Raw genomic sequence first — 24,349 nt, 5'->3', positions numbered from 1 at the left:
TCATTTTTATTCAGTTCAATGTACTTTTTCACTTCAATTGAAACTTTCTCTTTGAATTATGGATTATTTAGAAATCACATTCACGCCAGGCACTGTGGTTCATGCCTGTAATCCCAGCTACTCAGGAGGCTGAGGCAGGCGGATTACCTGAGGCCAAGAGTTCAAGACCAGCCTGGGCAACATAGCAAGACCCCCATCTCTAAAACTATAAATAATAATAAATTAGTTGATGTGGTGGCATGCACCTGTGGTCCCAGCTGCTCAAGAGGCTGAGGCAGGAGGATTTTTTGAGCCCTGGAATTTGATGCAGCAGTGAGCTATGTTCATACCACTGCACTCCAGCCTGAGTGACAGAGCAAGCCTCCATCTCTAAAAATTAAAATTTAAATTTAAAAAAAATTGTGGTCTAGGCACAAAGGCTCATGCCTGTAATCCCAACACTTTGAGAGGCTGAGGCAGGAGGATCACTTGAGCCCAGGAGTTTGAGACCAGCCTATGGAACATAGTCTAGAGAGCCTATCTCTAAAAATAATTTAAAAATTAGCTAAGCGTGGTGGCACGTGCCTATAATCCCAGCTACTCAGGAGGCTGAGATGGAAGGGTCACTTGAGCCCTGGAGATAGAGGCTGCAGTAAGTTGTGATCATGCTACTGCACTCCAGCCTGAATGACAGAGCAAGACCCCATCTCAAAAATATTTTTTTAATTTAAAAATAGAAAAATAACTTTCAATGTGGTGGGATTCAAAATTAGTATGCAATAATTATTTAAAATAGCTTAATGAACAATCAAATGCATAGTAATAAACATGACAAAAATGTTCGTAATTTGTACAACAAAATTTTAAAATGAAATTGAAGAATTCCAAAGAAAATTTGAACAAATTAAAATTCATATCACATTCTTAGAGTCAACATCATAAATGTCAATTCTAAGTTAATTTATAATTTTAATATGACTCCAGTAAAAATATCATTTGGTTTTCTTTAAGAAAGAAAAAGTCTGGCCGGGCACGGTGGCTCAAGCCTGTAATCCCAGCACTTTGGGAGGCCGAGGCGGGCGGATCACGTGGTCAGGAGATTGAGACCATCCTGGCTAACACGGTGAAACCCCGTCTCTACTAAAAATACAAAAAAATTAGCCGGGCGTGGTGGTGGGTGCCTGTAGTACCAGCTACTCGGGAGACTGAGGCAGGAGAGTGGGTGTGAACCCGGGAGGCAGAGCTTGCAGTGAGCCAAGATAGCACCACTGCACTCCAGCCTGGGCAACAGAGCGAGACTCTGTCTCAAAAAAATAAAAATAAAAATAATAATAATAACAAGGCAGTTTTATATGAATGAATATAGAAAGATATCTAAGATATTTGTTAATGGCAAAAAGCAAGGTAGGGGAAAATATGTATAGTATGCTAGAATTTTTAAAAATACATGTATATGTATATGTGTCTCCATAGACTCTCTGGGAGGGTACACAACAAACTAGTAACTGGTTGGCCAGGGACAGTGGATGAGTGGAGCTTGGGAAGCTGTGGGACAGGATTGAGAGGACAATGTTCTAGGCTCATCTCAAAAATATACTATGTATACTTTTGTATCATTTGAGTTTCATATCATGTGAAGGGATTAATTATTCAAAAAGTAAGGAAAATAATTTTTTAAATGTTTAAGTAAGAATCCTGAGAACAGAGACAGAATGATCTTTGTGCCCTGAGCACAGACCAAATATTCAAGGGGTAGAGACACATGAACCACGAGTCAGGAGAATTTTGATTGTGTGCTTGTTTAGAAATATGCCCTTATGGAATTAGGGAGTTCCAAGATGAGAAAGTGTAAGAGATCCCGGGACCAGCTTATACTTTGTGGCAGAGGGAAGGACAGTCTGAGAATAAACGTTTGCTAAGGAATGATCTGTAAAGAATCCCCAGACAGGCATTAAGATATGAATGCTGAAAGAAAGAAGTGTTGGAGCTGGTTAGCAACCCCAGACACTCCCTGTCATCAGTCCAACATGCTGCATCCTGCCTTTGTTGCTGGGGAGTGTCTTCCACACCTACTCTCCTTGCTTCCAGCCCAGACCTCATTCAGAGGAACCCAGCAGGTGTCTGCAGCATGGCTGCTTCATCTGACCTCCTGGAATCTAGGGACAGCACCCAAGTGCCTAGCAAACTGACCATGGTGTCTGCCTTGCTGTGACCCAGAGCTGCTCTTCTTGCAAACTGCAGGATATCAGGTGCCTTCTTGGTCTCTAGTCCTCCCTGGAGTATCAGGTATCCTTCCTGGAACCTTCCTATGCCTGAGTCAGAGGAACAGTCTATTTCCTGGATTCTAAGTTTCACTTTTAACTAACCCTAAAGTCCTATGACTGATGATAAAAGCACTGGTGGTCATTGCGATTTCATTCATCTTTAAGGATTATCTGTCTGTCTGTCTATGTATCTGTCCATCTATCCTCAAATCACAGCCCTCATTTGATCTCCACAGCAATCCTATAGGTAGATCTGATCTCTAAGTTTTAAATGGCAGCAAAATATTTGTACGAAGATTTTGTTTTCCAAGTACTTTCCTCTGTTTTATCTCATTGCTTTCCCCTGACACTCTCACATAGGTAAGGAAGGATTTATTAACCCAGATATATCAATGAGGGTATTGGAGAGGCAACTGTAGAATAGTGGGCCTTTGAGATGTGGGTTTGACTCACATGTGGGTTTGACTCCCATGGATTCTTTTTCGTTTTTTTTTTGTTTGTTTTTTGTTTTTTTGTAGAGACAAGGTTTTGCCATGTTGCCCAGGCTGGTCTCGAACCCCTGGGCTCAAGCCATCCACCTGTCTCAGCCTCCCAAGGTGCTGGGATTACAGGCGTGAGTCACTGTGTCCAGCATCACATGGATTCTTTACACCTATTTCCTCAGGCGTAAAATGAGGATAATAATATCTACATCAGGCTGGGCACGGTGGCATATGCCTATAATCCCAGTACTTTGGGAGCCAAGGTGGGAGAATTGCTTCAGTTCAGGAGTTCAAGTCCAACCTGGGCAACATAGTGAGACCTCATCTCTACAAAAAATAAACAAAATTAGCCAAGCGTGGTGACACATACCTATGGGCCCAGCTACTTGGGAGGCTGAAGTGGGAGGATCACTTAAGTCCCGGAGGTCAAAGCTGCAGTGAGCTGTGATTGTGCCACTCTACTCCAGCCTGAGTGTCAGAGCAAGGCCTCATCTCTAAGATGATAATAATATCTACATCATGTCATAGTGGATTACTGTTAGGATTAAATGTTTATAATGTCTGTCATTCAGAAGAGTTTCAAGAATTAATATTGCAATGATTTCCTGTTTCTTGACCTGTTCTATCACTTAAAATATTTTTTTTACCTTGAAAATGTTTTATGGAAGAGGAGAGAATAATATAATGAAACTTATGTATCTCTCATCCTTGTCAATAATTATCAATATAAGGCCAATCTTGTTTCAGCTATGCCCCTACCCACTTCCCCCTTTCTTTTGTTAAACAGTTTTCAAAACAGTGAGGCATTTCCCTGACATCCTTCAGATGTGACTAATGGCTTATTTAGGATTATTTTAAAATATTATTAGGAATTCATAGATTTAAACACATTTGTTATGTTTCTCCCTGTTGCAGTTATTATCTTTATTGATGCTCAGCTTGACCAGGGAAACTTTATTCTTCTTGGTTTCTGAGTCCTTTTGACATGACTCTACTAGTCTTTGACATGACTCTACTAGTCTTTGACACTCTGTTTGCTTTTTTGGTATGACAGTATGTTCTAGGCTTATCTTGTATGTTTGCTGCATCAAATTTGGAGTCAGTCATTTCTCCAAGGAGGCACAATTCCTTTTTGGGGAATGGTATTTAGAATTCATAATCTGATTGCTAGAGGTGCTCATTCCTACTAGGATGGTCATTGTTTCTAGGTCTTACAGTGAACAGAGCTAGGAAATGTGCATGCACACATGTGTGTGTGATTAACCTAAAACATATGAAGGACATACTGATACTCCCAATTCACAGCCAAGACTACAGAATTTTTACTCAATCTCATCAATCTTTTGTATCTCCTTTCAACCAGCAAATCTTGTTTCCAAGCAAGATCAACAGTATTACTCATTTGATTTGTTCCCAATGAACATATAAAATCTCACAATAATAATATTATAGTACCATCAATAATATGATTATTGAAAACAGTTTAAGATTTCTTGTGGGGCATAGGGTAGTTCTTTTTATCTTTGTGGTACATCCATCTAAGGCAAGCTTGTCAAGCCCACAGGCCACATGCAGTCCAGGATGGCTTTAAATGCAGCTCAACACAAATTAATAAACTTTCTGAAAACATGGATTTTTTTGCAATTTATTTTACCTCCTTTTGGTGTTAGTGTATTCTATGTGTGGCCCAAGACAATTCTTCTTCTTCCAGTGTGGCACAGGGAAGCCAAAAGATTGGACACCCCTGATAAGGGGTACACAGTACACCCTGATAAGGATACACAGTCAAATTACTAGTTTTAATCTATGTGTAATATGCCAACCAACTGGACTCAAAGGTTCGTTTGTTTCATTTTATCTTCATTTTTACATAATTCTTTGAAAAAAAATTTTTTTTTTTTGAGATAGGGTCTTGCCCTGTCACCCAGGCTGGAGTGCAGTGGCATGATCTCAGCTCACTGTAACCCCCGCCTCCCAGGTTCAAGCGATTCTCATGCGTCAGCCTCCCGAGCAGCTGGGATTACAGGTGCCCACCATGACACCCGGCTAATTTTTGTATTTTTAGTAGAGACGGGGTTTCACCATGTTGGTCAGGCTGGTCTCGAACTCCTGACCTCAAGTGATCTGCCAACCTGGCCTCCCAAAGTGCTTGGATTAAAGTCATGAGCCACCGTGCCCACCCTCTTTGAAATTTTTTAATTATGTTTTGTAATTATGTCAAATATTTACATAGTCCAAAGCAAATCCATGTAACAAGGTCTGTTCAAAGTCCAGCTTCTGTCTGTCCCCTGCACTTCATGTCTCCCTCTCCTTGTAGGGTTTTTTGTTTGTTTGTTTTTGAGACAGAGTCTTGCTCTGTCACCCAGGCTGGAGTGCAATGGCATGATCTTGGCTCACTGTAACCCCTGCCTCCCGAATTCAAGTGATTTTCATGCCTCAGCCTCCCAAGTAGCTGGGATTACAGGTGTGAGCCACCACGCCTGGCTAATTTTTTGTATTTTAGTGGAGATGGGGTTTCACCATGTTACCCAGGGTTGTCTCAAACTCCTGAGCTCAGGCAATCTGCCTGCCTCAGCCTCCCAAAGTACTGGGATTACAGGCGTGAGCCACTGCACCTGGCCCCTATAGGTCTTTTAAAATGTATTTTATGCTTCATCATTTTATTGTCTTTTTTAAAAATACAAGCAAATGCATATATATTTTTGCATTCCTCCTCTCTTTCCTAAATAAATGGTAGCATATTAAACATTATTTTCTATCATGTGTTTTTCATTTAACAAGAACCTTGGAGATTGTAGGTATATAGGATATATTTTGAATAGATTCCTGGAATTGGGATTGTTGGGTCAAAGAGTAAATGCCTACTTATTTAGATAGCTATTTTCACATTCTCCTCTACAAGAGTGGATTATACCATTTCCTGCAGACACTTTTTTTGGGGGGCAGATGGAATCTTGCTCTGTTGCCCAGGCTGGAGTGCAGTTGCACAATCTTGGCTCACTACAACCTCCACCTCCCAGGTTCAAGCCATTCTCCTGCCTCAGCCTCCCAAGTAGATGGGACTATAGATGTGCCCGGCTAATTTTTGTATTTTTAGTAGACACAGGGTTTCACCATGTTGGCCATGCTGATCTCGAACTCCTTAAGTGATCCGCCCTCCTCGGCCTCCCAAAGTGCTGGGATTACAGGTGTGAGACAACATGCCCAGCCTCCTGCAGACACATTTTAATGTTATAACAAATGACTAAATGGAATATGTTATTGCTACCAAGAAAGGTTATATGATTGTTCAGAACTGGACTTGAACCCCGCTAACTAATGATCTGATCCACTCTATCATGCCTTCTCCCCATGTTGCAGATTAAGAAATTGAGTCACACGTAGAGAAGTGTCCTACTCTAAATGACATAACAAGCTAGGATTTAAAATTTGCATCTCCTGACCCTAAAATTGGATCCCCTTTTAATGTGTTATGGATTTATTTATGGTAAACTGGGTTTGCTTATCTGTAGACAGAGAAGAAAAACATAGTTCTCCTAGGAAGCTAAAAAATTAATGAGATGATTATGGGTAAATTCTCCCCTGGTGGAGGAGAGAGTCTTCAAGATACGGCTGAACTTCTTGTGGTGAATAGGGAATCAGCAATTAGACTGTGGTATCAGGGCACTAAGAAATGATCTTACGGATGAGAAGACAATCACCCTTGCAGGATCTGTCCCTTTTTTTTTTTTTCCCCAGAGTGCTTTGAACTTCTTTGAACAAAGATGCTGTCATGCTGTGCAAAACTTTACAAATGGATGTGGACAAAGATGTAATTTCCCCAGTGAAAGAGCAAGCTGCAAACCACAAAGCCTTTTTTATTTTCTTCCTTTCTTAGAGTAACCCCGGGGTTCTCCTTTGTGCTTGCTTGAGACAGGTTGATTGACTTATGTGCAATTTGGGACTCTGGAGTTTACCTTCCCTCCGCAGCCTGGAACGGAGCCTCCTCTGGTGTTGCAAGGAGGAGGCTGAATGAGGCAGAGAAGGTAAGTAGGACTTGGGCCTGGGGTATGTGTCATTGGAGGGGTGAGAGTGAGGGGACATTCTTGCCTCCTGCCCCTTCTCTTTGATAAGGGAAGCCTGTTTGCCTGGCCCCAGGAATCTTCTGAGAGGCATTTCCTTTCTTCTCCCCAGAGACAGAAGCCCTGAGTTGCCACAGAACTGCATGGCCAAGGTTCTCCTTGCAAGGAGGTTGGTGAGGGTAGCGTTTAAGCCTTCCCTGGCAGGGACAGTCAGCCAACATTAGCGCTGGCATTGTCCCAATGTCCACCTAATTGAAAAATTGGGAAACAACTTTGTTTGTGACCCACACCCTACTTAGCCTGGGCCTCCACAACCTGGGAGCTCCTGAGTGACAACCCTGGCATATGGGAGACAGTCCGAGAACCCCTGCCCTGGGCGGGGCATTGGGCCCTGGCAGATGGACAGTTATCCAGGCGCAGTAAGCAGCCGAGGCCCACAGCACTAAGCCATGCCCTGTGCCCAGGGTCTGCCTTGTTCCATTCTGGGTTAGATTTTGCTGCCACTCCCAGCAACTCCTGTTTCATTCTCAGGCTCTGGTAGCCGGGGAGGACATGTGACAACTGAGGGCTGCAATTTTAACGGAGCAGTAATGGGCAATAGTGACAGACTGGCCTCCTGGAGGCTGCTGGGCTGAGAGGGTCTGGGCTGGAAGCCTGAGCAGGGCAAAATTTCCTTATTCTTTGAGTTTGGGCATCTCTACCTCATCAAAGGTGTCTTTCTCACTCCACCTCCCTCTCTTGTTGTCTTTTGTCCTCCCAGAAAGAGTTGGGGCTGGGGTGAGGGGCGTGGAGAGGGTTGAAAAGTGGAAGCTGAGAGTGCCGATGACATGGACTTGGGTTCCAGACACATCTGCTGGAATTCCAGATCCACTTGCTTTGTGACCTTGGGAACGCTGAACCCCTCTAGGCCTCAGTTTCCTAGTTTATACAACAGGGATAATAACCAACATTTTGTGGTAAAGATTAAAGAGTAAATATATAAACAGATAAAGAGCCCTGCAGAGTGCCTGGCTCATTTAATCAATGAGGGTTATTATGATTTCTCATATCAATGGCAATTCAGATATGCTTTTTTTAATCAAGGTAGTTTCTTGTGTGGGCCCTTTTAGGGCTACCACTTATCTCAGAACAGTGTCAGGTTTCAGAGACCACCTGGGAAATTCGTCTGACCTTAGGGCTTTTTCACCCTGTCATTGTTACTAAACATTGAACTTGAACATACTGACTGATAGTGTGTGTTTTGGCAGGGGTGGCGGGGGCAGGGGGGGGCATGCCATTCTTTTACTACACGTGGAGGAGTATGATTGCAAAAGCGGAGTACCCGTTTATTTAAATGGGTACAAAGTATATATGAAACTGGATGGGGACAGAATCGGGTAGTTAATGCAGCTCTGTGTCACCATGTCCTCGCTCTTGGCACTTTCCCATGCACCCTCCCCACTCTGTATCCCTGTCCCTCCACAGCTCTCTCTGAACATTCACTCTAGGTAGCCTGACCAGATCCCCACCTAAGGAACCCCGGGGGCTGGCTTCTCTGATGACAGCAGCCTCACTGTCCGACAGCAGATATGGCTGCCCTGGAGTCGTGCCCTGCCACCTCCTGCCTGACCAGAATAAATTTGTTCTGGCTCGTACTTCTGGACACCACCAGTCTAACCAGCAAAACCGAATATCGGTTCTGAGCTTAATCTTTTTAATAGTGTTTCCATTTACATTAATTGTATCATTTGACTGTCAACACAATTCAGTGATACGAGCAAGGCTGCTGTCATCATTCCCATTTGATTGGTGAATAAACTAAGGCTCTCTGAGAAGTTATTTCCCCCAAGGTTTCGCAAAACTAATTAGCAAAAGAGCCCCTACTAGGCTTGGATGCCCTGAATTGTAGACTGTTTTTCTCGCTGTGACATCACACTGCCTCCTCCAGTCTGAGGCACCCACAAATCATGAAGGGGGAGTACCAATCAAAGGACTTTCAGACACACAGAGGAACCTTAAAAAAGAAATAAGACTGCAGAGACTACTTGCCAGCAGGATGTATGGCTGTTGAGCGTACAGTAAGTTCTGAGAGAAGGGAAGCTGGCCCAGGCTTCTTTAGATGATGATAATCGTCATCATTATAATAATCAGCATCTCAGCACTCCCCGTGCACCAGGCACTGTGCCCTGCACGCCATCCTCCCACAGCGGCCCCATGAGGTAGGGCCCGTTATTACCCATGTTTTACTGATGGCAGAATAAAAGTACACAGAGGTTAAGGAACTTGCCCAAAGTCCCCCATCTAAGAAAGGGCCTGGATTCAAATCCTGTGGTCCAACTCTGGCACCTGTGTGGCAACCATTTGGGTTTGGGGCTGGCTGTGTATTTAGGGTGGCTCATTCCAAGATTCACTGGAAACACTGCATAGCTGTTTCTGAGCAAGTGTTCCCTGGGGCTGCAGGTGTGAGCTCTGAAACCACCTAAGGAGGAAGCCCTCCGTTTATCTGCATCTTCTCCCTTTGTTGGAAGCCACTGCCATATGGAGCTGCCCCAGGCATCTGCTCCTGAGCCGCCCTTCCCTCCTCCTCCCACTCCAGCATGCAGCACCCTCCACACTCAGGCTTTGTCTCTCCCCTTCCCTCCCGCCACCCCCAGTACGTCCACTCCTTGTCAGCTCCCATCACAAGAAGCAGACACTGGCCCTCTGATGCAAGGCAGAGAAACCACTGAGCTTCCCCAGGCCTTCAATTTCCCAAACGGATCTATTTGATTAATTGCACTCACACTCCTAAGTCCCTCTGCCTGTCAGAGAGAAGCTGGGCCTCCTCTCTCCAGAAACATTGACATAGGCCCCCTCGAACAGCATGGGCCCAGGACACAGCTGTGGATCACTGAGGGTGGGGCCATGGAGCTTCATTAGGAACTGTCTTCCCCACCTGCTGCCCCCAAACCGATTTCAGGCACCTGAGGCAGTCCCTGTGCTTAGCCCCATTTTCCTGTGGGCACCGAGACCTGTAGGGTAAGTGTGGGGGACATGAGTGTCAACGGTAAAAGCTACTGCCCTAATAGCTTGTGCTGTTTACCTCCTTTCTGCTGCAGTGATGCAGTCATGTCTAGACCCCTCTCAGCCTTTCCTGCTGCCTCGCCAAGCCCATCTTTCCACCAGAGGCTAGGCTGTGAGGTTTGAAACAGCATGTCACCTGTGAGTTTCTAATAAGAGGACCACCTGCTCTAGCAAAGGGAGGCCCTTCCAGGGCATAAGACACCAAGGTTTCCTCCACACCACTGGAGCTAAGAGTCTTTGGTATAAGCACTTGTAGCTGCCAGCGCTTTGCAACCAGACTTCTAGACAAATGGTGCATCTTATAACTCAGGAAAATCCTCATTCTATCTGCTGCCTCCCCCTTTTTGCTCCCACCTCCCCTCCCCCATGCCTCCTGTATTTTCACATCTCCTCCAGCCTGTAGAAGCCTGCCAGGATAGCAGTTGGATCCAGACTGATGTCTGTATGGGATGTAAATGCAGAAGGCTGCAGGGAGGGAGAGAAGGAACAGGTGCTGCTCCCTCCTGCTGTCTTAGTTCTTTCCTCTCTATGCTCCCGCTTATCACATCAGACAGGAATTTTAAAAATGCAACCAGGGATGTGCTATCCTTGAAATATCAGCAGCTAAACCAATATTGGCAGCTGAATTGATGTCAATTCAGAAGACCCAGCTCCCTCTCTGGGGCTGACTCCAGCTGTTTGGTTGATGTCAGAGCTGGTGGGACATTGGTGGAAGAAGCTGGGGTGGAGTGCTTTGCTTGTAGAAACCATGGCAAAGGCAGGAGAGAGGGGAGCCCAGAGGGGATTTGGCTGACCTGGGATTTTATAGGAGCCTCCCTTTCTCTCTGGTCTAAAGTAGACTGCCTGTGCAGATAACCATCTGTTGGCTCTAAGAGTAAACAATAATTCCTTAGGTATAGAGCTAGGGTATGGTGTCTGCACAGGCATCGTCTACACTGTAGATCTACAAAGTCGATGTGAAACCCCGTCTTGTCCAAAGCCTTATCACAAATCAGTATACCAGCTGTAACTTGGGGGAGAGGAGAAAGGACCAATTGTTTATTTTGTTTGCTTTGTTTTGTTTTGTTTTGAGATGGAGTTTTGCTCTGTCACCTAGGCTGGAGTGCAATGGTGCAATTTGGGCTCACTGCAATCTTTGCCTCCCAGGTTCAAGTGATTCTTCGGCCTCAGCCTCTTGTGTAGCTGGGATTACAGGTGCCCGCCACCATGGCTGGCTAATTTTTGTATTTTTAGTAGAGACAGGGTTTCAGTGTGTTGGCCAGGCTGGTCTTGAACTCCTGACCTCATGATCCACCTGCCTCGGCCTCCCAAAGTGCTGGGATTACAGGTGAAGAAAGGACCAATAGTTTTTGAATGCCAACTATGTGCCAGGCCTTGGATTAGATGCTATACATGTACATTAGCTCGTTAATTCATTTAGGAATTGTCACAGCAACCTTGTAATAAATAAGTGCATTTATCCCACTTTTAAAGATAAGAAAACAGACTCAGAGAGAGAGAACCGCGGAAGACCATGTAGCAGGTAAATGGCTAGGTGGGATGGAAACTCAGGTGTGTGTGGCTGCAAGTCACATGTGCCAGCTGGATTAAACACGCTTCCTTGTGAGACTAAATCTCTGCATCTTGTCTGGTATGTTTCCCCTGGTCTGCATGGCTTCCTAGCTAGTTTGTCATTCACCAGTTTATTAAGCCCGGCCCTGTTCTGCTTTGAGTTAATACTCACTTCTGTGAAGCGCCAAAGAAAAAGTAAAAGGCTCTTCCTTTGCCCTCAAGAAGCTCATAATCTGGCTAAGGGACTGAAAGTCATCTCTCTTTTCCCCAACCCAAGTTTCTTCTGCTACAGTCTTGCCCCTCTTTCTTTCCCTGCTCAAGCTCAGCCCATGGTTTTCAAATGGCTTTAGGACTATGGTCTGTTGAAACTAGGCTTGCAATCCGCCCAGTAGAGGACAGAATAAGCAGCTTGATTTGAGTGATGTCATGAGCAGATGTGTCCAGATGGTGGGTCCTCAGATGGACAATGGTCTGGATTTCAAATGGACAGCCCACTCAGGGAGCCTGGCAGGGCCCAGGGTGAGGAAGCTGGGGTTGGAAATAAGGATGGCTGGTGGAGTCACACAGATATCTCTTGGGAAAGCTGCTCAGGGAGGGAGAGGTTTCTGGCCATTCTAGAGCCACCTTCCTTTTGTACAGCATTTTATAATTTACTGTGGAGATAGAGACCAGACAGTTTGTGACTTGCTCAAGGTGACATACAAGATCTTAGCCCTAGGTCTTTTTTTTTTTTAACTAACCAATCTTCAATGTATTAAAATTACAAATCCCCAAACCTAATTATTCCTTAAACTTTTTACTTCAATCAACAAATTTTACAATTTTCTTCATGAATCTTATAGATTTTAGCAATCACTTATTTGGTTTCATTAATAAACTTAGTTAATTTAATTCCTTTGAACATTTGAAACCCTATGTGTAAATTTATCCATTTTCCTTTTCAGAGTATCACAGTTTTTTTCTAACAAAGCCTTCCAAGTCCTTATGTAATTCTTTTTTCATATATATATATATATATATATATTTTTTTTTTTTTTTGAGAGAGGGTCTCACTCTGTTGTTCAGGCTGGAGTGCAGTGGCACAATCTCAGCCCACTGCAGCCTCAACTTCCTGGGCTCAAGTGATCCTCCCGCCTCAGCCTCTTGAGTAGCTGGGACCACAGTTGCACGCCACCATGCCTGGCTAATTTTTGTATTTTTATAGAGATGAAGTTTTGCCATGTTGCCCAGGCTGGTCTTGAACTCCTAGACTCGACCAATCCACCCACCTCCACCTCCTAAAGTGCTGGGATTATAGGCGTGAGCCACAGTGCCTTGCCTTATTACTATTTTTAAATGACAGCTTTATTGAGATACAATTCATGTTATAATATTTACTATATAAATTATAGAATTCAGGCTGGGCACAGTGGCTCACACCTGTAATCCCAGCACTTTGGGAGGCTGAGGCGGGTGGATCACTTGAGGTCAGGTGTTCAAGACCAGCCTGGTCAACATAGTGAAACCCCGTCTCTACTAAAAATACAAAAATTAGCTGGGCATGGCAGCGGGTGCCTGTATTCCCAGCTACTCGGGAGGCTGAGGCAGGAGAATCGCTTGAACCCGGGAGGCAGAGGTTGCAGTGAGCCGAGATGGCGCCACTGCACTCTGGCCTGGATGACAGAAGGAGACTCCATCTCAAAAATAGATAGATAGATAGAGAGATAGGTAGGTAGATAGATAGATAGATAGATAGATAGATAGATAGATAGATAATACAATTCAGTGATTTTTAGTGCCCATAGACTTCGGCAGCCATCATCACAATGGATTTTAGGACATTTTTATCACCACTCCCAGCCCCCGCAACAATCTATGCCATTGTTAGTCACTCCTCTTCCCCACCTCCACCCCCAGCCCTAGGCAACCACTGATCTATTTTCTAGAGATTTGCCTATTCTGGACATTTCATATAAATGGAATCATACAATATGCGGTCTTTGTGTCTGGCTTGTTTTCCTTAGCAAGATGTTTTGAGAGTTCCCCACATCAGTAATTCATTTCTTTTTATGGCTGAGTGATATTCCTCTGTGTAGATACACTGCATTTTGCTTATTCATCTGATGGAATTTCTGGGTCATACTGTAGCTCTGTATTTGACCTTTTGAAGATCCCTAGACCTTTTAATGCTAATTCCAAGGCCCCTTTCTGGACTTCTACCTTCAGCTCCTTACTCTCTACCACCTGGGTCCCTCCTCCTTATCCTTCCCAAATCTTGGGTCCCCACCCTTAGGGACCTGTCACACAAGATTATCACTCCCCACCTCACCATCCCCCTCCCTCTGACCACTCTTCTTTAATGACAGAGCCCCTGGAGACAGCTGCTGCCTGACACCTTGATACCCCACGCCTTCTCCACCCACTTGGAGCCAGGAGGGGGTGGGGTAACTTCACAAGCCTCTCCCTCCAGCTGTGAAGAAGGATGTGTGTCTAATTGCTGTGAAAACTTCCTCCCTGAGGGGAGCAGACAGGGAGCCAAAGCAAGTGAGAAGCTGGGTTCTTGAATTATAGAGAGGTGGGGGCTCTTCTCCGTGGTGGTGGGGTCAGAATTCCTCCGCAGAGGAGGGAGTTCGCTTCTTGCTTTTCAGCGGGTGGAGGCAGGCAGTACACCCTAGCAGTAACACCTTAACTTTTGTTTTCTTTACATCCTGTTTTACCTGCTAATCTTTATATGGCAGGAGACTGGTCAGGCTGTCAGTGACTAGCAGGGCCAGGGAGTAGGGCCTGAATACATCCACTCACAGATAATCCACAAATCTTATTTAAGCCAGCCCTTCACAGGGTGTTGGGTCAGCTAATCGGGAGGGTATACTGACTACATTTGAGCATCTTTTCCATTTCATGCATGTTTCCTAGTCCTGCCCCTCAGAGCATGAATGAGTAAGCAGTAATGAAAAACCCCACAGCCCCAAAGACCCGTAGAAAGCTGGCTGGATTGTAGCGTCGGTGATGTCCTCCCCAGTGTACCCAGTGACTGCCAGTCTGTGTGGTGTGGGTGTCAACGACAAAGCTGCGCTGTAGACCAGGGACACCTATGCACTTTGGGCTTCCTTGCTGTGCCAGGCTGCAATGTGCCAAGCTCCAGTTAGTTGGCCTTGGGTCAGAGACAGCATGAAGCAGCAACCACACTTTCTCCATATATAGAGATATAAATACAAGGACGTGAGTTGTAGCATTGTTGTAATGGGGGGAAAATAAAGAAAAACAATTTAAAGGCCCATAACAAGTGGATGGTTAAAAGATTTGTGGCAGTCCCACACAATGGAGTTACAACAAAGAACACAGACGTCCCTGTGTCCAAGCTATATGGCTTGATAACTCAGCTAGTTGTGGTGTGGCAGTGAGATGCAGGCACCTCCCACCCTAGAAGTGGCTGCACTTTATTGGTGGGTTCAGGCTTTTTGTGGGGCTCTGGTCCTGCTGGTGGCTTATGAATAACACGGTGCCTCATAAAGAGCTTTCGCCCTAGAGAGCCTGGTGTGAATACGAGGTATTCATTAGACCTTCATTGTGGTCACCTGGAGGGAAAAGTCCCTTTCTTCTTTCCCAACCCTTCCCTCTTCCCCAGCTTAATAATAGCCAAGAGGTTTAGGTTTCAACCTATAGATTAGTTCCGAGTGTTGAGCAGGAAACAGCTGTTTTTCAGCCAAATCCCTAATCCTAAAACCAGGTGTCCCCCTCCACCCCCTCCCCAGGAGGGAATCAGGACCACCTGATACCATTTCCCTCCCCCATCCCCCTGACCCACATGAACTTAGCCAAGGCAGGGAGAGACAGGCTAGGCCTGCTGAGTGCTATCAATGGTTAAACACACAGCCCCTCACTCCTCCCAGATCTCTCCCCCTGACAATGAAGGGGAGCCAAGCGTGAAACACAGCCACCGAGCAGATGGAGACCACCCCCTCCAACCCTGAGGAGGGAGGAGGGGGAAGCAGGGAGTCAAATCCCATATACAGGGTTTCCTGGGCTAAGTGAAAATTCTAGAAGACGATGACTGGTTGACCCCACACTGGCCAGGAAACTGGGTTTCTCTCCCTGAGTGTTGGGGAGGCCAAGGTCCTGAAGCAGGCTGGTGAGTGCTTTCCTCTGCTACCAAGTCCTGCCCTGGAGAGTTTGGTATAGTTACTGCCTCTTCCAAAAGGGGAGGTGGGAGGATTGTGTGGGCAGACTGACTTTCTTAGAAGATGCTGAGACATGGGGTCATTTCATCCAGGGTAAAGAAGGAGATATGGTGAGATTTTGTGGCAGGTGCTCCCTGGGGAGTGGGAGCTGGGTAGTCCCTCCCCGCCTCTTCCCCTTCTAATCTTATTTTCTTCCAGATATCCCTCTTTCTCCGCTTGCTTGGTGTTCTGTCTCTTTGGGATGGGCTAGGCATCAATAGGGGGCAGTTTGAGTTTCCTAGGAGACTCATAGCTCTGGCCTTCAGATGCCTGTGAGCTGGAAGGAATGGAGCACGGCTGGGTCACCATCTGTTGCATCGTTCCTTCCTCGGCATGGGAGAGATGGAAGGGAGGTGGCCATGGACATCAGAGGGCAGGAGGGGAAGCGGGGGACGGTGGCCCTCAGTCATGCCTAGCCGATCCCTGGGCTGAAGGCAGATTTCAGAACCCAGTGCAGCCAAGCCAGAGCCTCAGGATGAAAGAGAAAGGAAGAGACTGAGAATGGAGGTGTTGGCGATTCTGAGGCTCCTGCCTGGGGTGTCTGAATCCCAGACTGGGATTCAGAGTCTGTAAAGTGGAGCAAATAGGGTGACGTTGAGTGTGGCCCTGACAGGTCAGACAGAAAGCTCTGAGAGTCAGCAGGGGGAGATTTGAGAAAGAAAGATGAGCATGTCTGCTGAGCTGGGGCAGGCTCTGCTACAGGGACAGGATGCTGGTTAGATGTTATTGTTAGGTTATTGCTGCTGCTGTTATTATTCAGGCTTATACTGTACAACAGATCTGTCCTGTGTTATAGCAACCAAGGATTTATTATACTGATTCATTGAGGAGCTATTAAAATCTCCCAGTAATAGGAAGTATCTGATAGGATGGCTGTCCACTCATCCCACGTGTGTTTATTGTACTGTCTCAGGGGAAACAAGACATGGACTCTGAGCTTAACGTCAGAGTCCAATGCAGGAGATGGATTTGGGAATAAACTCACCGCATGAGGCAGGAGGAAATGACCAGTGGAACACAGCATGGGGCATGCTAGGAAGCACAAGAGAAACTGCCACCTACTTTCGGTGGGAAGGCAGGGACCCTGTTGTGGAGGGGTGGCCCACTTAGGGCCTTGGAGAAAGGGAATTTGCACTGTGGAGAAGGAAGAGAATAGCGTTTCTGGCGTCAGCAAAGTGGGAACAGAGATGGCAGGAGGTGCAGAAAGCACGTGGCCTGTACAGGCCTGGAAGCTGGTATGGAGATATAGGAGGGCAGATGCTGGGAGAGAAGAAGCCACACAGGGGTCAGGAGCTGGGTCATACCAGGGCTTGAGGGCTGCTCTGAGAAGGCAGATTTTATCCCTCAGATCCCTGGATGACTTTTTCTGCCAAGACAAATGTAATAGAGGCTAGGCCCAGGCAGGACACACACTGGCTCTTTATTCTTTAAGAAGAAAAAAAAAACAGAATATGAATGAGAATGTAGTTATTATAGTGTTAATAACCTGAGCTGCTCTGCAAACATTATTACTTTGTATTAGGAACAAATTTCTTGACAAATACATATGATCATCAGTTCCAACTAAAAGGAGCTGCTGCCTGTCCACATGGAACCCTCCATCCCAATGAGGGATAAATCTGAGCTCTTTTCAGATCTCCCGTGTACCCACATGCATACTCCTTAATTTTGTATACTTCTTTTTCCTCCTATTTCAGCTCCTCTCTCTCAGTCCTGAACAAGGTGTTTCCAGGCAGCTGTAGTAATAAGCCCTGCTACATTTTTTTATTCCAATGGAGAATGGCTGAGTTTTGCATTGGCTCTGTTGGGCTTTTATTATCTCTTTGTTCCCCAACAATTTCCTGTGGCAGTGATGTGTGAATGTATTTCTCAGTTGGTTCTTGTAGTACTATTCTAGTCATTTGATTAGTTTATTCTAAGAACTAATTGCTGGCATGTGGCCTTGGTAGCAGTAATCTGTTGGTGTATCCCTAGGTACTAATTCATGTGCACAACCTTGGAATACCTGACGAACTGTTTCATTCATGGCTCTTAGACTTTTCAAACTGAATATATTCTATTCCATGCTTGTGATCTCCCTGCATCCCAGTGACTGCCAGACTTACTCTCCCTTCTGTATTCTTGGTGTCAATTATTAGAGTCATCCTAGTCCAGTTTCCCAACCTAGAAACCTTGATGCCATCCTTCTTCTTGCATCTACTATCAGTCAGTCATCAGATCCTATTCTAACACAAAAACAGTCCTCAACAGGCTTTGGAGAACATTAAACCATCCTTCTATCATGATCTCGCCTTTTCTGTCTCACTCTGACCAGGGCCACCTGTGGAATCTGGACGAAGGCAAGTGAAGTGAAGCGGGAGAGGAGACATGGGCTGAGCAACCTCACTCTGGGCTTCACTCCCAGAATAAGGGGATACTATAAGGCAGAGTGTGGCCTGCAGCTAAGCCCCGGAGCAGCCCCTGACAGGCAGAATATAGGCCTCCCTTGGGTCAGGTTTACCCTATATTCAGAGAAAACATAAAGGTCTTGCTTTTAGTGACATCACTTGAGTTTGTCAGGAAGGAATGCAATAAGAAAAAGTAAAAACAGCTTTATGTTCCTGTGCAGTATTTCATTTAGTTCTTATGACAACCATCTGAAAAAGTCAGTAATACAGTAATATTTATTTCCATTTTTGAGATTTCTTAAAGGCTTGGAAAACAAGTAATTTGTAAAAGAAAAGCGGCAGGATTAAAACCTTTACTTGGATCTTGCATTCCGTAAATATTCCTTGCCAGGGACTATGCTGGCCACTGGGCACACAGGAATGAACAGGGCACGGTGTCAGCCTCAAGAATTTCACAAAGATTGACAGCTTTTGCGAAAGGCATTTAAAAAAAAAGAAGAATTTCACAAAGTGGGGAGAAAGATTAAGTCAGAAGTTAGCAAACTACAGCCTCTGGGCCAGGTCCAGACCAGTATCTGCCTGTTTTTGTCAATACAGTTTTATTGGAACAGAGACACGCCTGTTCACTCACTGTCTGTGGCTGCTTTCACACTGCGAAGGTAAAGTTCAGTAGTCGTGACAGAAACTGCCTGCCTCACAAAGCCTAAGATAGTCACTATCTGGACGTTTACAGATGTTTCCCACCCTTAGTTTAAACATAGTTTTACCGCAGTGTGCCATGTGCCCCAGAGAGGCAGGTTTGTGGTCGAGTGGCACAGCAGGAGCGCAGGATTCTTCACTTGGCAGATGTCTGAGCAGAGTCTTGAAGACTGAGTAGGAATTGATCACATGGAAGGAGGAAAGATCCTTCCAGGCACAGGGGATCACATGTGTAAGGTATGGAGGCACAGATGGTGTGCTACAGCATGCAGTTAAAAAGCATTTTGGGATGGTGGTGGGAGGGTTGGGGGGGCAGTTGGAGAGACCTGCAGGAGCCTGATCTCCAAAAACCTTGAGTGCTGCACTCAGAAGTATGGGTCTGGTCTTATAGATTAATGGGATGATATGGAAGGGTTTTCAGAGGAGCACTGACATGATCAGATCAGGGGTTTAGAAAAGTCACTGTAATAGCAGCATGGAGAATGGATTGGATGGAGGAGACCAACTAGGAGGTTATTGCCATAGTGTATAAGACATGTATGTGAAAAGTGAGATGGGGAGAATGCAGGGGAGATGGAGAATAAGCAACACTGGGAAGTAGACAGTCTGAGGGCCTTAATGCCTGGGTGTGGGCTATGAAAAGGGGTGGGTTGTAAGGGCAATTCCCAGGTGTCTGGCTTGAATGACTTGGGTGGGTACCACCAACAAAGATGGGGACTGGAGATGGGGCACATGACCCCAGTGGAGACACTGAATTTTAGGCAGAAAAAGAGAATCCAGCCATGTGATCAGTGTTGCCATGGAGGCTATAAATGCCAGACCCAAGATGGGGCCTCAAAGTGATGTCTCAGAGTCCAAGGAGGAAAGAACGTTAGGATAAATGGAGTGGTTAACAATTTTTAATACCTCCAGGAGGTTTGGCAAAATAAAGACTGAGAACACTAGATTCAGCCAGTGGGAGGTCAGGAGAGGAGAGTTAGAGGAGCATGAGGAGTGAATGGGAAAGGAAGAAGCCAAAAAAAAAAAAAAAAGCTTTCAGAAGAGAAGAGATGGAGAAAAAAATTCTAGTATGCATATATAAGGAGGCTGTGGGATACAGAGAAGGATCTTTTTGTTATAAGATAAGAGAGGCTGGGCATGGTGGCTCACGCCTGTAATCCCAGCACTTCGGGAGGCTGAGGTGGGTGGATCATCTATGGTCAGGAGTTCGAGGCCAGCCTGGCCAACATGGTGAAACCTTGTCTCTACTAAAAATACAAAAATTAGCTGGGCGTGGTGGCAGGTGCCTGTAATCCCAGCTACTCGGGAGGCTGAGGCAGGAAAATCACTTGAACCCAAGAGGTGGAAGTTGCAATGAGCTGAGATCACGCTATTGCACTCCACCCTGGGTGACAGAGTGAGACTCCATTTCAAAAAAAAAAAAAAGATGAGAGAAACTTGAAGATGTTTCTCTGCTGAGGCAGAGAGCCAATTGAGAAGAGTTTGGAAGTTCTGGGGAGAGCAGCATTTCATGGTCAAGGGCAGATCCATGCGGAAGCTGGGGCTGGTCCAGGTAGAGGTGGGCAGGAGGAAGGACACTTTTTTTTATACAGAAAGTGGCAGCATAGGTAGGCATCAACCAGCATTCTAGGGGCATTTCTGATTCTGACAGCACTGCCAGTTGCAAGTGAGAGAAAATTCAACTCTAATTGGCTTACAAATTAAAGAGAATTGTTAATGTAAATGTATGTGTAATTAAAAACCCACAGTAAGACTTGTTTCAGAAAATGCTCAATCAGTAACTCAAACAAGGACATGAAGGATTGAGTCTTCCTATGTCTTCTGTCTGCCTTCCGGGTTATCCTCAGATTCCACGTGGAGACCCCCTTTCCCACCCCCAACAGCTCCAGCCTCTCCTCTTACTGAAGATGACCACAGGGTCTTTTTCAGAAGAGAGGGGAAACTCCTCTTTCCCAGAGGTCTCAGCAGAAGTCTTCATGAATCACATTGCCGCCTGCTGGAATAGATGCCCATTCCTAAACCAGCTGTGGTAGTGAGAGGCTGGGGGATGGTAATTGGCTTAAACTAATCAGGGCCCAGCCCTGGAATTGGTGTAGGATTGCTCTGAGAAAGGGGTAGAGATGAATTCTCCAAAGAAAAATATGGGCACTGTGGATGGGAGGAGGATAGTATGGGTGCTGGCTAGGCAGCCAGTAAATGTACACTAGAGTTCTCTGTGTGCTGGACATTGTGCAGGTTGAACAAGACACTGTCTTAGCCTCAAGGAACTCATGGTGCAGTTGGGGAAACAGACAATTAATTGACACTGAAATCTAGCACTCATTATAGTGAGTATATTCCAGAATGCTCTAAGAGCACATAGGACAAGGACCTAATCCAGCCTTGGTGGGAAGGGATGGTGCCGGGAAACCAAGGGAGACTTCCCAGAGGAGGTAGCACCTGACCTGAGCCTGGAAGATGGCAAAGAATTAGGAGAAAGAAGGAGAGCAGTAAAGGCAGACTAGGAAAGAAGAGTGATTGCCGTAAAGACAGTGTGGAGGTAAACAAAGACCACCCACATGAGAACAAGCGGAAGCTATTTATTCAGAGCTTGCTACAGCAAGGGAGTCAGCCACCATCACCTGCATCTGACAGAGACTCAGAGGCAGGCAGGGGAGTGGGAAAGCTTTGTCATGAGTGAAAGGAAGGCTCCAGATGTGTCTGGGAAACTGGAGATGGGCAAACTAGAAGTGGGCATCTTATGTGACTGGTTTGGGAACATATTCAGCTTTCCTGGTCAGTTCTGAGTTGAAAGTGGCAGCAAGAAATAGGGGAGCTGACAGCACTGAGCAAGCCTGACTGTCCTGGGCTGGGTGCTGCAGAGCTTGTGTGTCAGGACTGTACTGTCATCTAGGGTCTGGCCAGTGTCTGATCTGTTCAGTCTGCATGGGGTATAAGTAGGAGTGATCCGAAATGGGATAGGGGAAGATGAGACTGGGCACCCCAGTCCTCAACACAAATGCAACGGCTAGCGTGGGAAGGCTGGGGGATTTTCCAAGGCCAGCACTACAGCCTTAGCCTGGCATGTTCCTCCTCACGCCCATGCCTTGCCATTGCCCCCATGCATCACGGCCACTGGGCACAGGGTTTTTGAATATGGAACATTAGGCTGCTGCACAAGGTTTCCAGTTCTTTCCTCCCACACTATCTTTATGTCAGTCACCCTCCTTTCCCAGTCTGCCTTTACTGTGGTTCTTCCTTCACTCAACAGTCTTTTCTTCAAATAAAACCTTATATGAAACCCCAGTATAAAAACAGTGACTGTTGGCAGCTCTGGGGAGCATGGGAGGGGGGGTCCTGAGTCCCACCTGTTCTCCTCCTACCCAGTCCTCCTTGAAGAAGGCCCCTGAGTCACTTTCGGAAAACCCACCAGCTCCTCTGGACCCAATGTGAAAACTTAGCACTAACAGATTCTCTCTCTCTCTCTCTTTTTTATTTTTTTTGAGATGGAGTCTCGCTCTGTAACCCAGGCTGGAGTGCAGCGGTACAATCTTGGCTCACTGCAACCTTCGCCTCCCAGGTTCAAGTGATTCTCCTGTCTCAGCCTCCCAAGTAGCTGGGATTACAGGCGTGCACCCCCATACCTGGCTAATTTTTTATATTTTTGTAGAGATGGGATTTCACTATGTTGGCCAGGCTGGTCTCAAACTCCTGACCTCAAGTGATCTGTCCACCTCGGCCTCCCAAAGTGCTGGGATTACAGGTGTGAGCCACCATGTCCAGCACTAACAGATTCTTAAGAAATGTTTAGCTCTGTCCTCACCGCTCTGGGTATTTTATGTTTTACCCCAGAGGTGGCCACGAGGCTGGCTGCACAGGGTGGGGGTCTTGTTGAAAGAGCGTGGGGCGTCTGGTGTGCAGGCTGAGGGCTGGCTTCACTCAGAGGCTGTGGAGCCTCCTACCTGGCCTGCCCGCTTCCACACTGGTCCATCAACATTCCGCCCTCCGTGTGGCAGCCACAGTGGTCTTTACAAGCAAATCTCACCATGTCACTCTGGCTTCAAACCCTGCAGCCGCTTCCTATCCTATCATGCTTAGAATGTGCTTCAAGCTCCTTCCTTTGGCCTTCAGAGCTCTCCGTGAGCACGCCCTGGACTCTGTCTCTCTGACCGTGACTTGTTCCATTCTTCTCCTTGTGCCCTCCAAGCTCCAGCCATGCTGGCTTCTCTCAGTTTCTTGCATGGGGCAATGTGATTCCTGCCATAGGGCCTTTGCACAATCAGCTCTTCCTGCCTGGGATGCTTTTCTGACCTGTCTTTGCAAGGTTAGTGCCTTCTTACCATTCAGGTCTTGGTGAGATGTCAACTTCTCACACAGAGGCCTTCTTTGACCACTCACTTCACTTTATCACATCACATCAATCACTACTGTGGTTTCTTTCATTAAAAAAAATACTTCTAGAGCAGTTTTAGGTTCAAGGTACAGAGAGTTCCCATGCACCCCATCTTCACATGTGCACAGCCCCCTCCATTATCAACATTTCTCACCATACTAACATGTTCGTTACAGTCGATGAAGCTACATGGACACATCATTATCACCCACAGCCCACAGCTGATGTTAGGGTTCACTCTTGGAGTTCTATGGGTTTGGACGAATGTATTATATAATGAACAAGTATCTACTATTAGGGCATCATACAGAGAAGTTTCACTGCTCTAAACACCCTCCTCTGTGCTCTGTCTATTCATCCCCCAACCCGCACCCCCAGCAATCACAGATCTTTCTACTATCTCTATAGTTTTGCCTTTTCCAGAATGTCATGTAGTTGTAACCACACAGTGTGCAGCCTTTTCAGACTGGCTTCCTTCACTTAATAGTGTGCCTTTCCTCCATGTCTTTGCATGGCTTGGTAGCTCACTTCTTTTGGGCACTGAGTAATATTCCATTGGGTGTACCTCCATTTCTCCATCCGCTGATGGGAGGACATCCTGGTTGCTTCTGTCTGGGTTTTGGCAAAATTATCAACAAAGCTGCTAAACATCCGTGTGCAGGTCAGTTGTGTTTTCTCTGTTGCACTTATTGCTACTGGATTTTTTGTTCAACATTTATTTACTGTCCTCCGTGCTGGGATGGAAGCTCCATGAGAGCAGAGGGGCTTTGTCTCTTGTCCATGCAATTGTTCTCTAGAGTAATCCCTGCCGTCCAGTCGGCTGTGTGAATGAATCCCTGCCGACTGCAGCCCAAAAGTCTGAGATGGCTTCCCCTCCAGGAAACGAAGAGCTGCCAGCTGAGCCATGTCTCGGCACTGCCAGTCTTCTCTCCCTGTCACCTCAGATGTGTTGTGACCACCAGGACAGCCTGCCCAGAATGTGGCTGCGGGAATGTGAGGAGCTCCCGATGGCGACAGCTCGTGGGAGCCACGGGATCTCATCCGTCTGCCAGGGACAGCTTGTGGAATCAACACCAGGGGCCCCCAATGTGGGGAAAGAAACCAGGGCCCAGAAGAAAAGGAAAAACAGAAAAGCAGGCTGTGACCGTGGATGCATCATTATTACAGCCACTTACTATTCATATTGTCATGTCGTGGAGGTGGACAGAATGCTTCCCTCATCTCTTTGAGCTCAAACCCACTCAGGGGCAGCAGCTGACATTTTTTAAGCATTTACTCTGTGCCCCATGCTTTACCAAGTGTTTTACATAGGA

At 46.2% G+C, this 24,349-nt stretch overlaps 1 protein-coding gene across 21 annotated transcripts in view; it reads left to right on the top strand.

Annotated features, from left to right (window-relative positions):
- The window catches only part of NFASC (neurofascin), a 188,093-nt gene that overhangs the window by 83,525 nt on the left and 80,219 nt on the right, over positions 1-24,349 (top strand). For 16 of the 21 annotated variants that reach the window (XM_009238823.4, XM_054522292.2, XM_054522210.2 and 13 more), the window contains one exon: positions 6,642-6,750. The exons of 4 other annotated variants lie outside the window; for them this stretch is intronic. In XM_009238823.4, coding sequence (XP_009237098.3) covers positions 6,642-6,750 — 109 coding nt within the window. Of the gene's footprint in view, positions 1-6,641; positions 6,751-13,443; positions 15,491-24,349 lie in introns of those variants that run through there. One more of the 21 variants, XM_054522255.2, reaches the window with a different exon arrangement.

This window comes from Pongo abelii, chromosome 1 (assembly GCF_028885655.2).
Source record: "Pongo abelii isolate AG06213 chromosome 1, NHGRI_mPonAbe1-v2.0_pri, whole genome shotgun sequence".
NCBI lineage: Eukaryota > Metazoa > Chordata > Mammalia > Primates > Hominidae > Pongo > Pongo abelii.
Note: the sequence above shows the minus strand (reverse complement) of the source record. Positions and strands in the feature narration are given on the sequence as shown.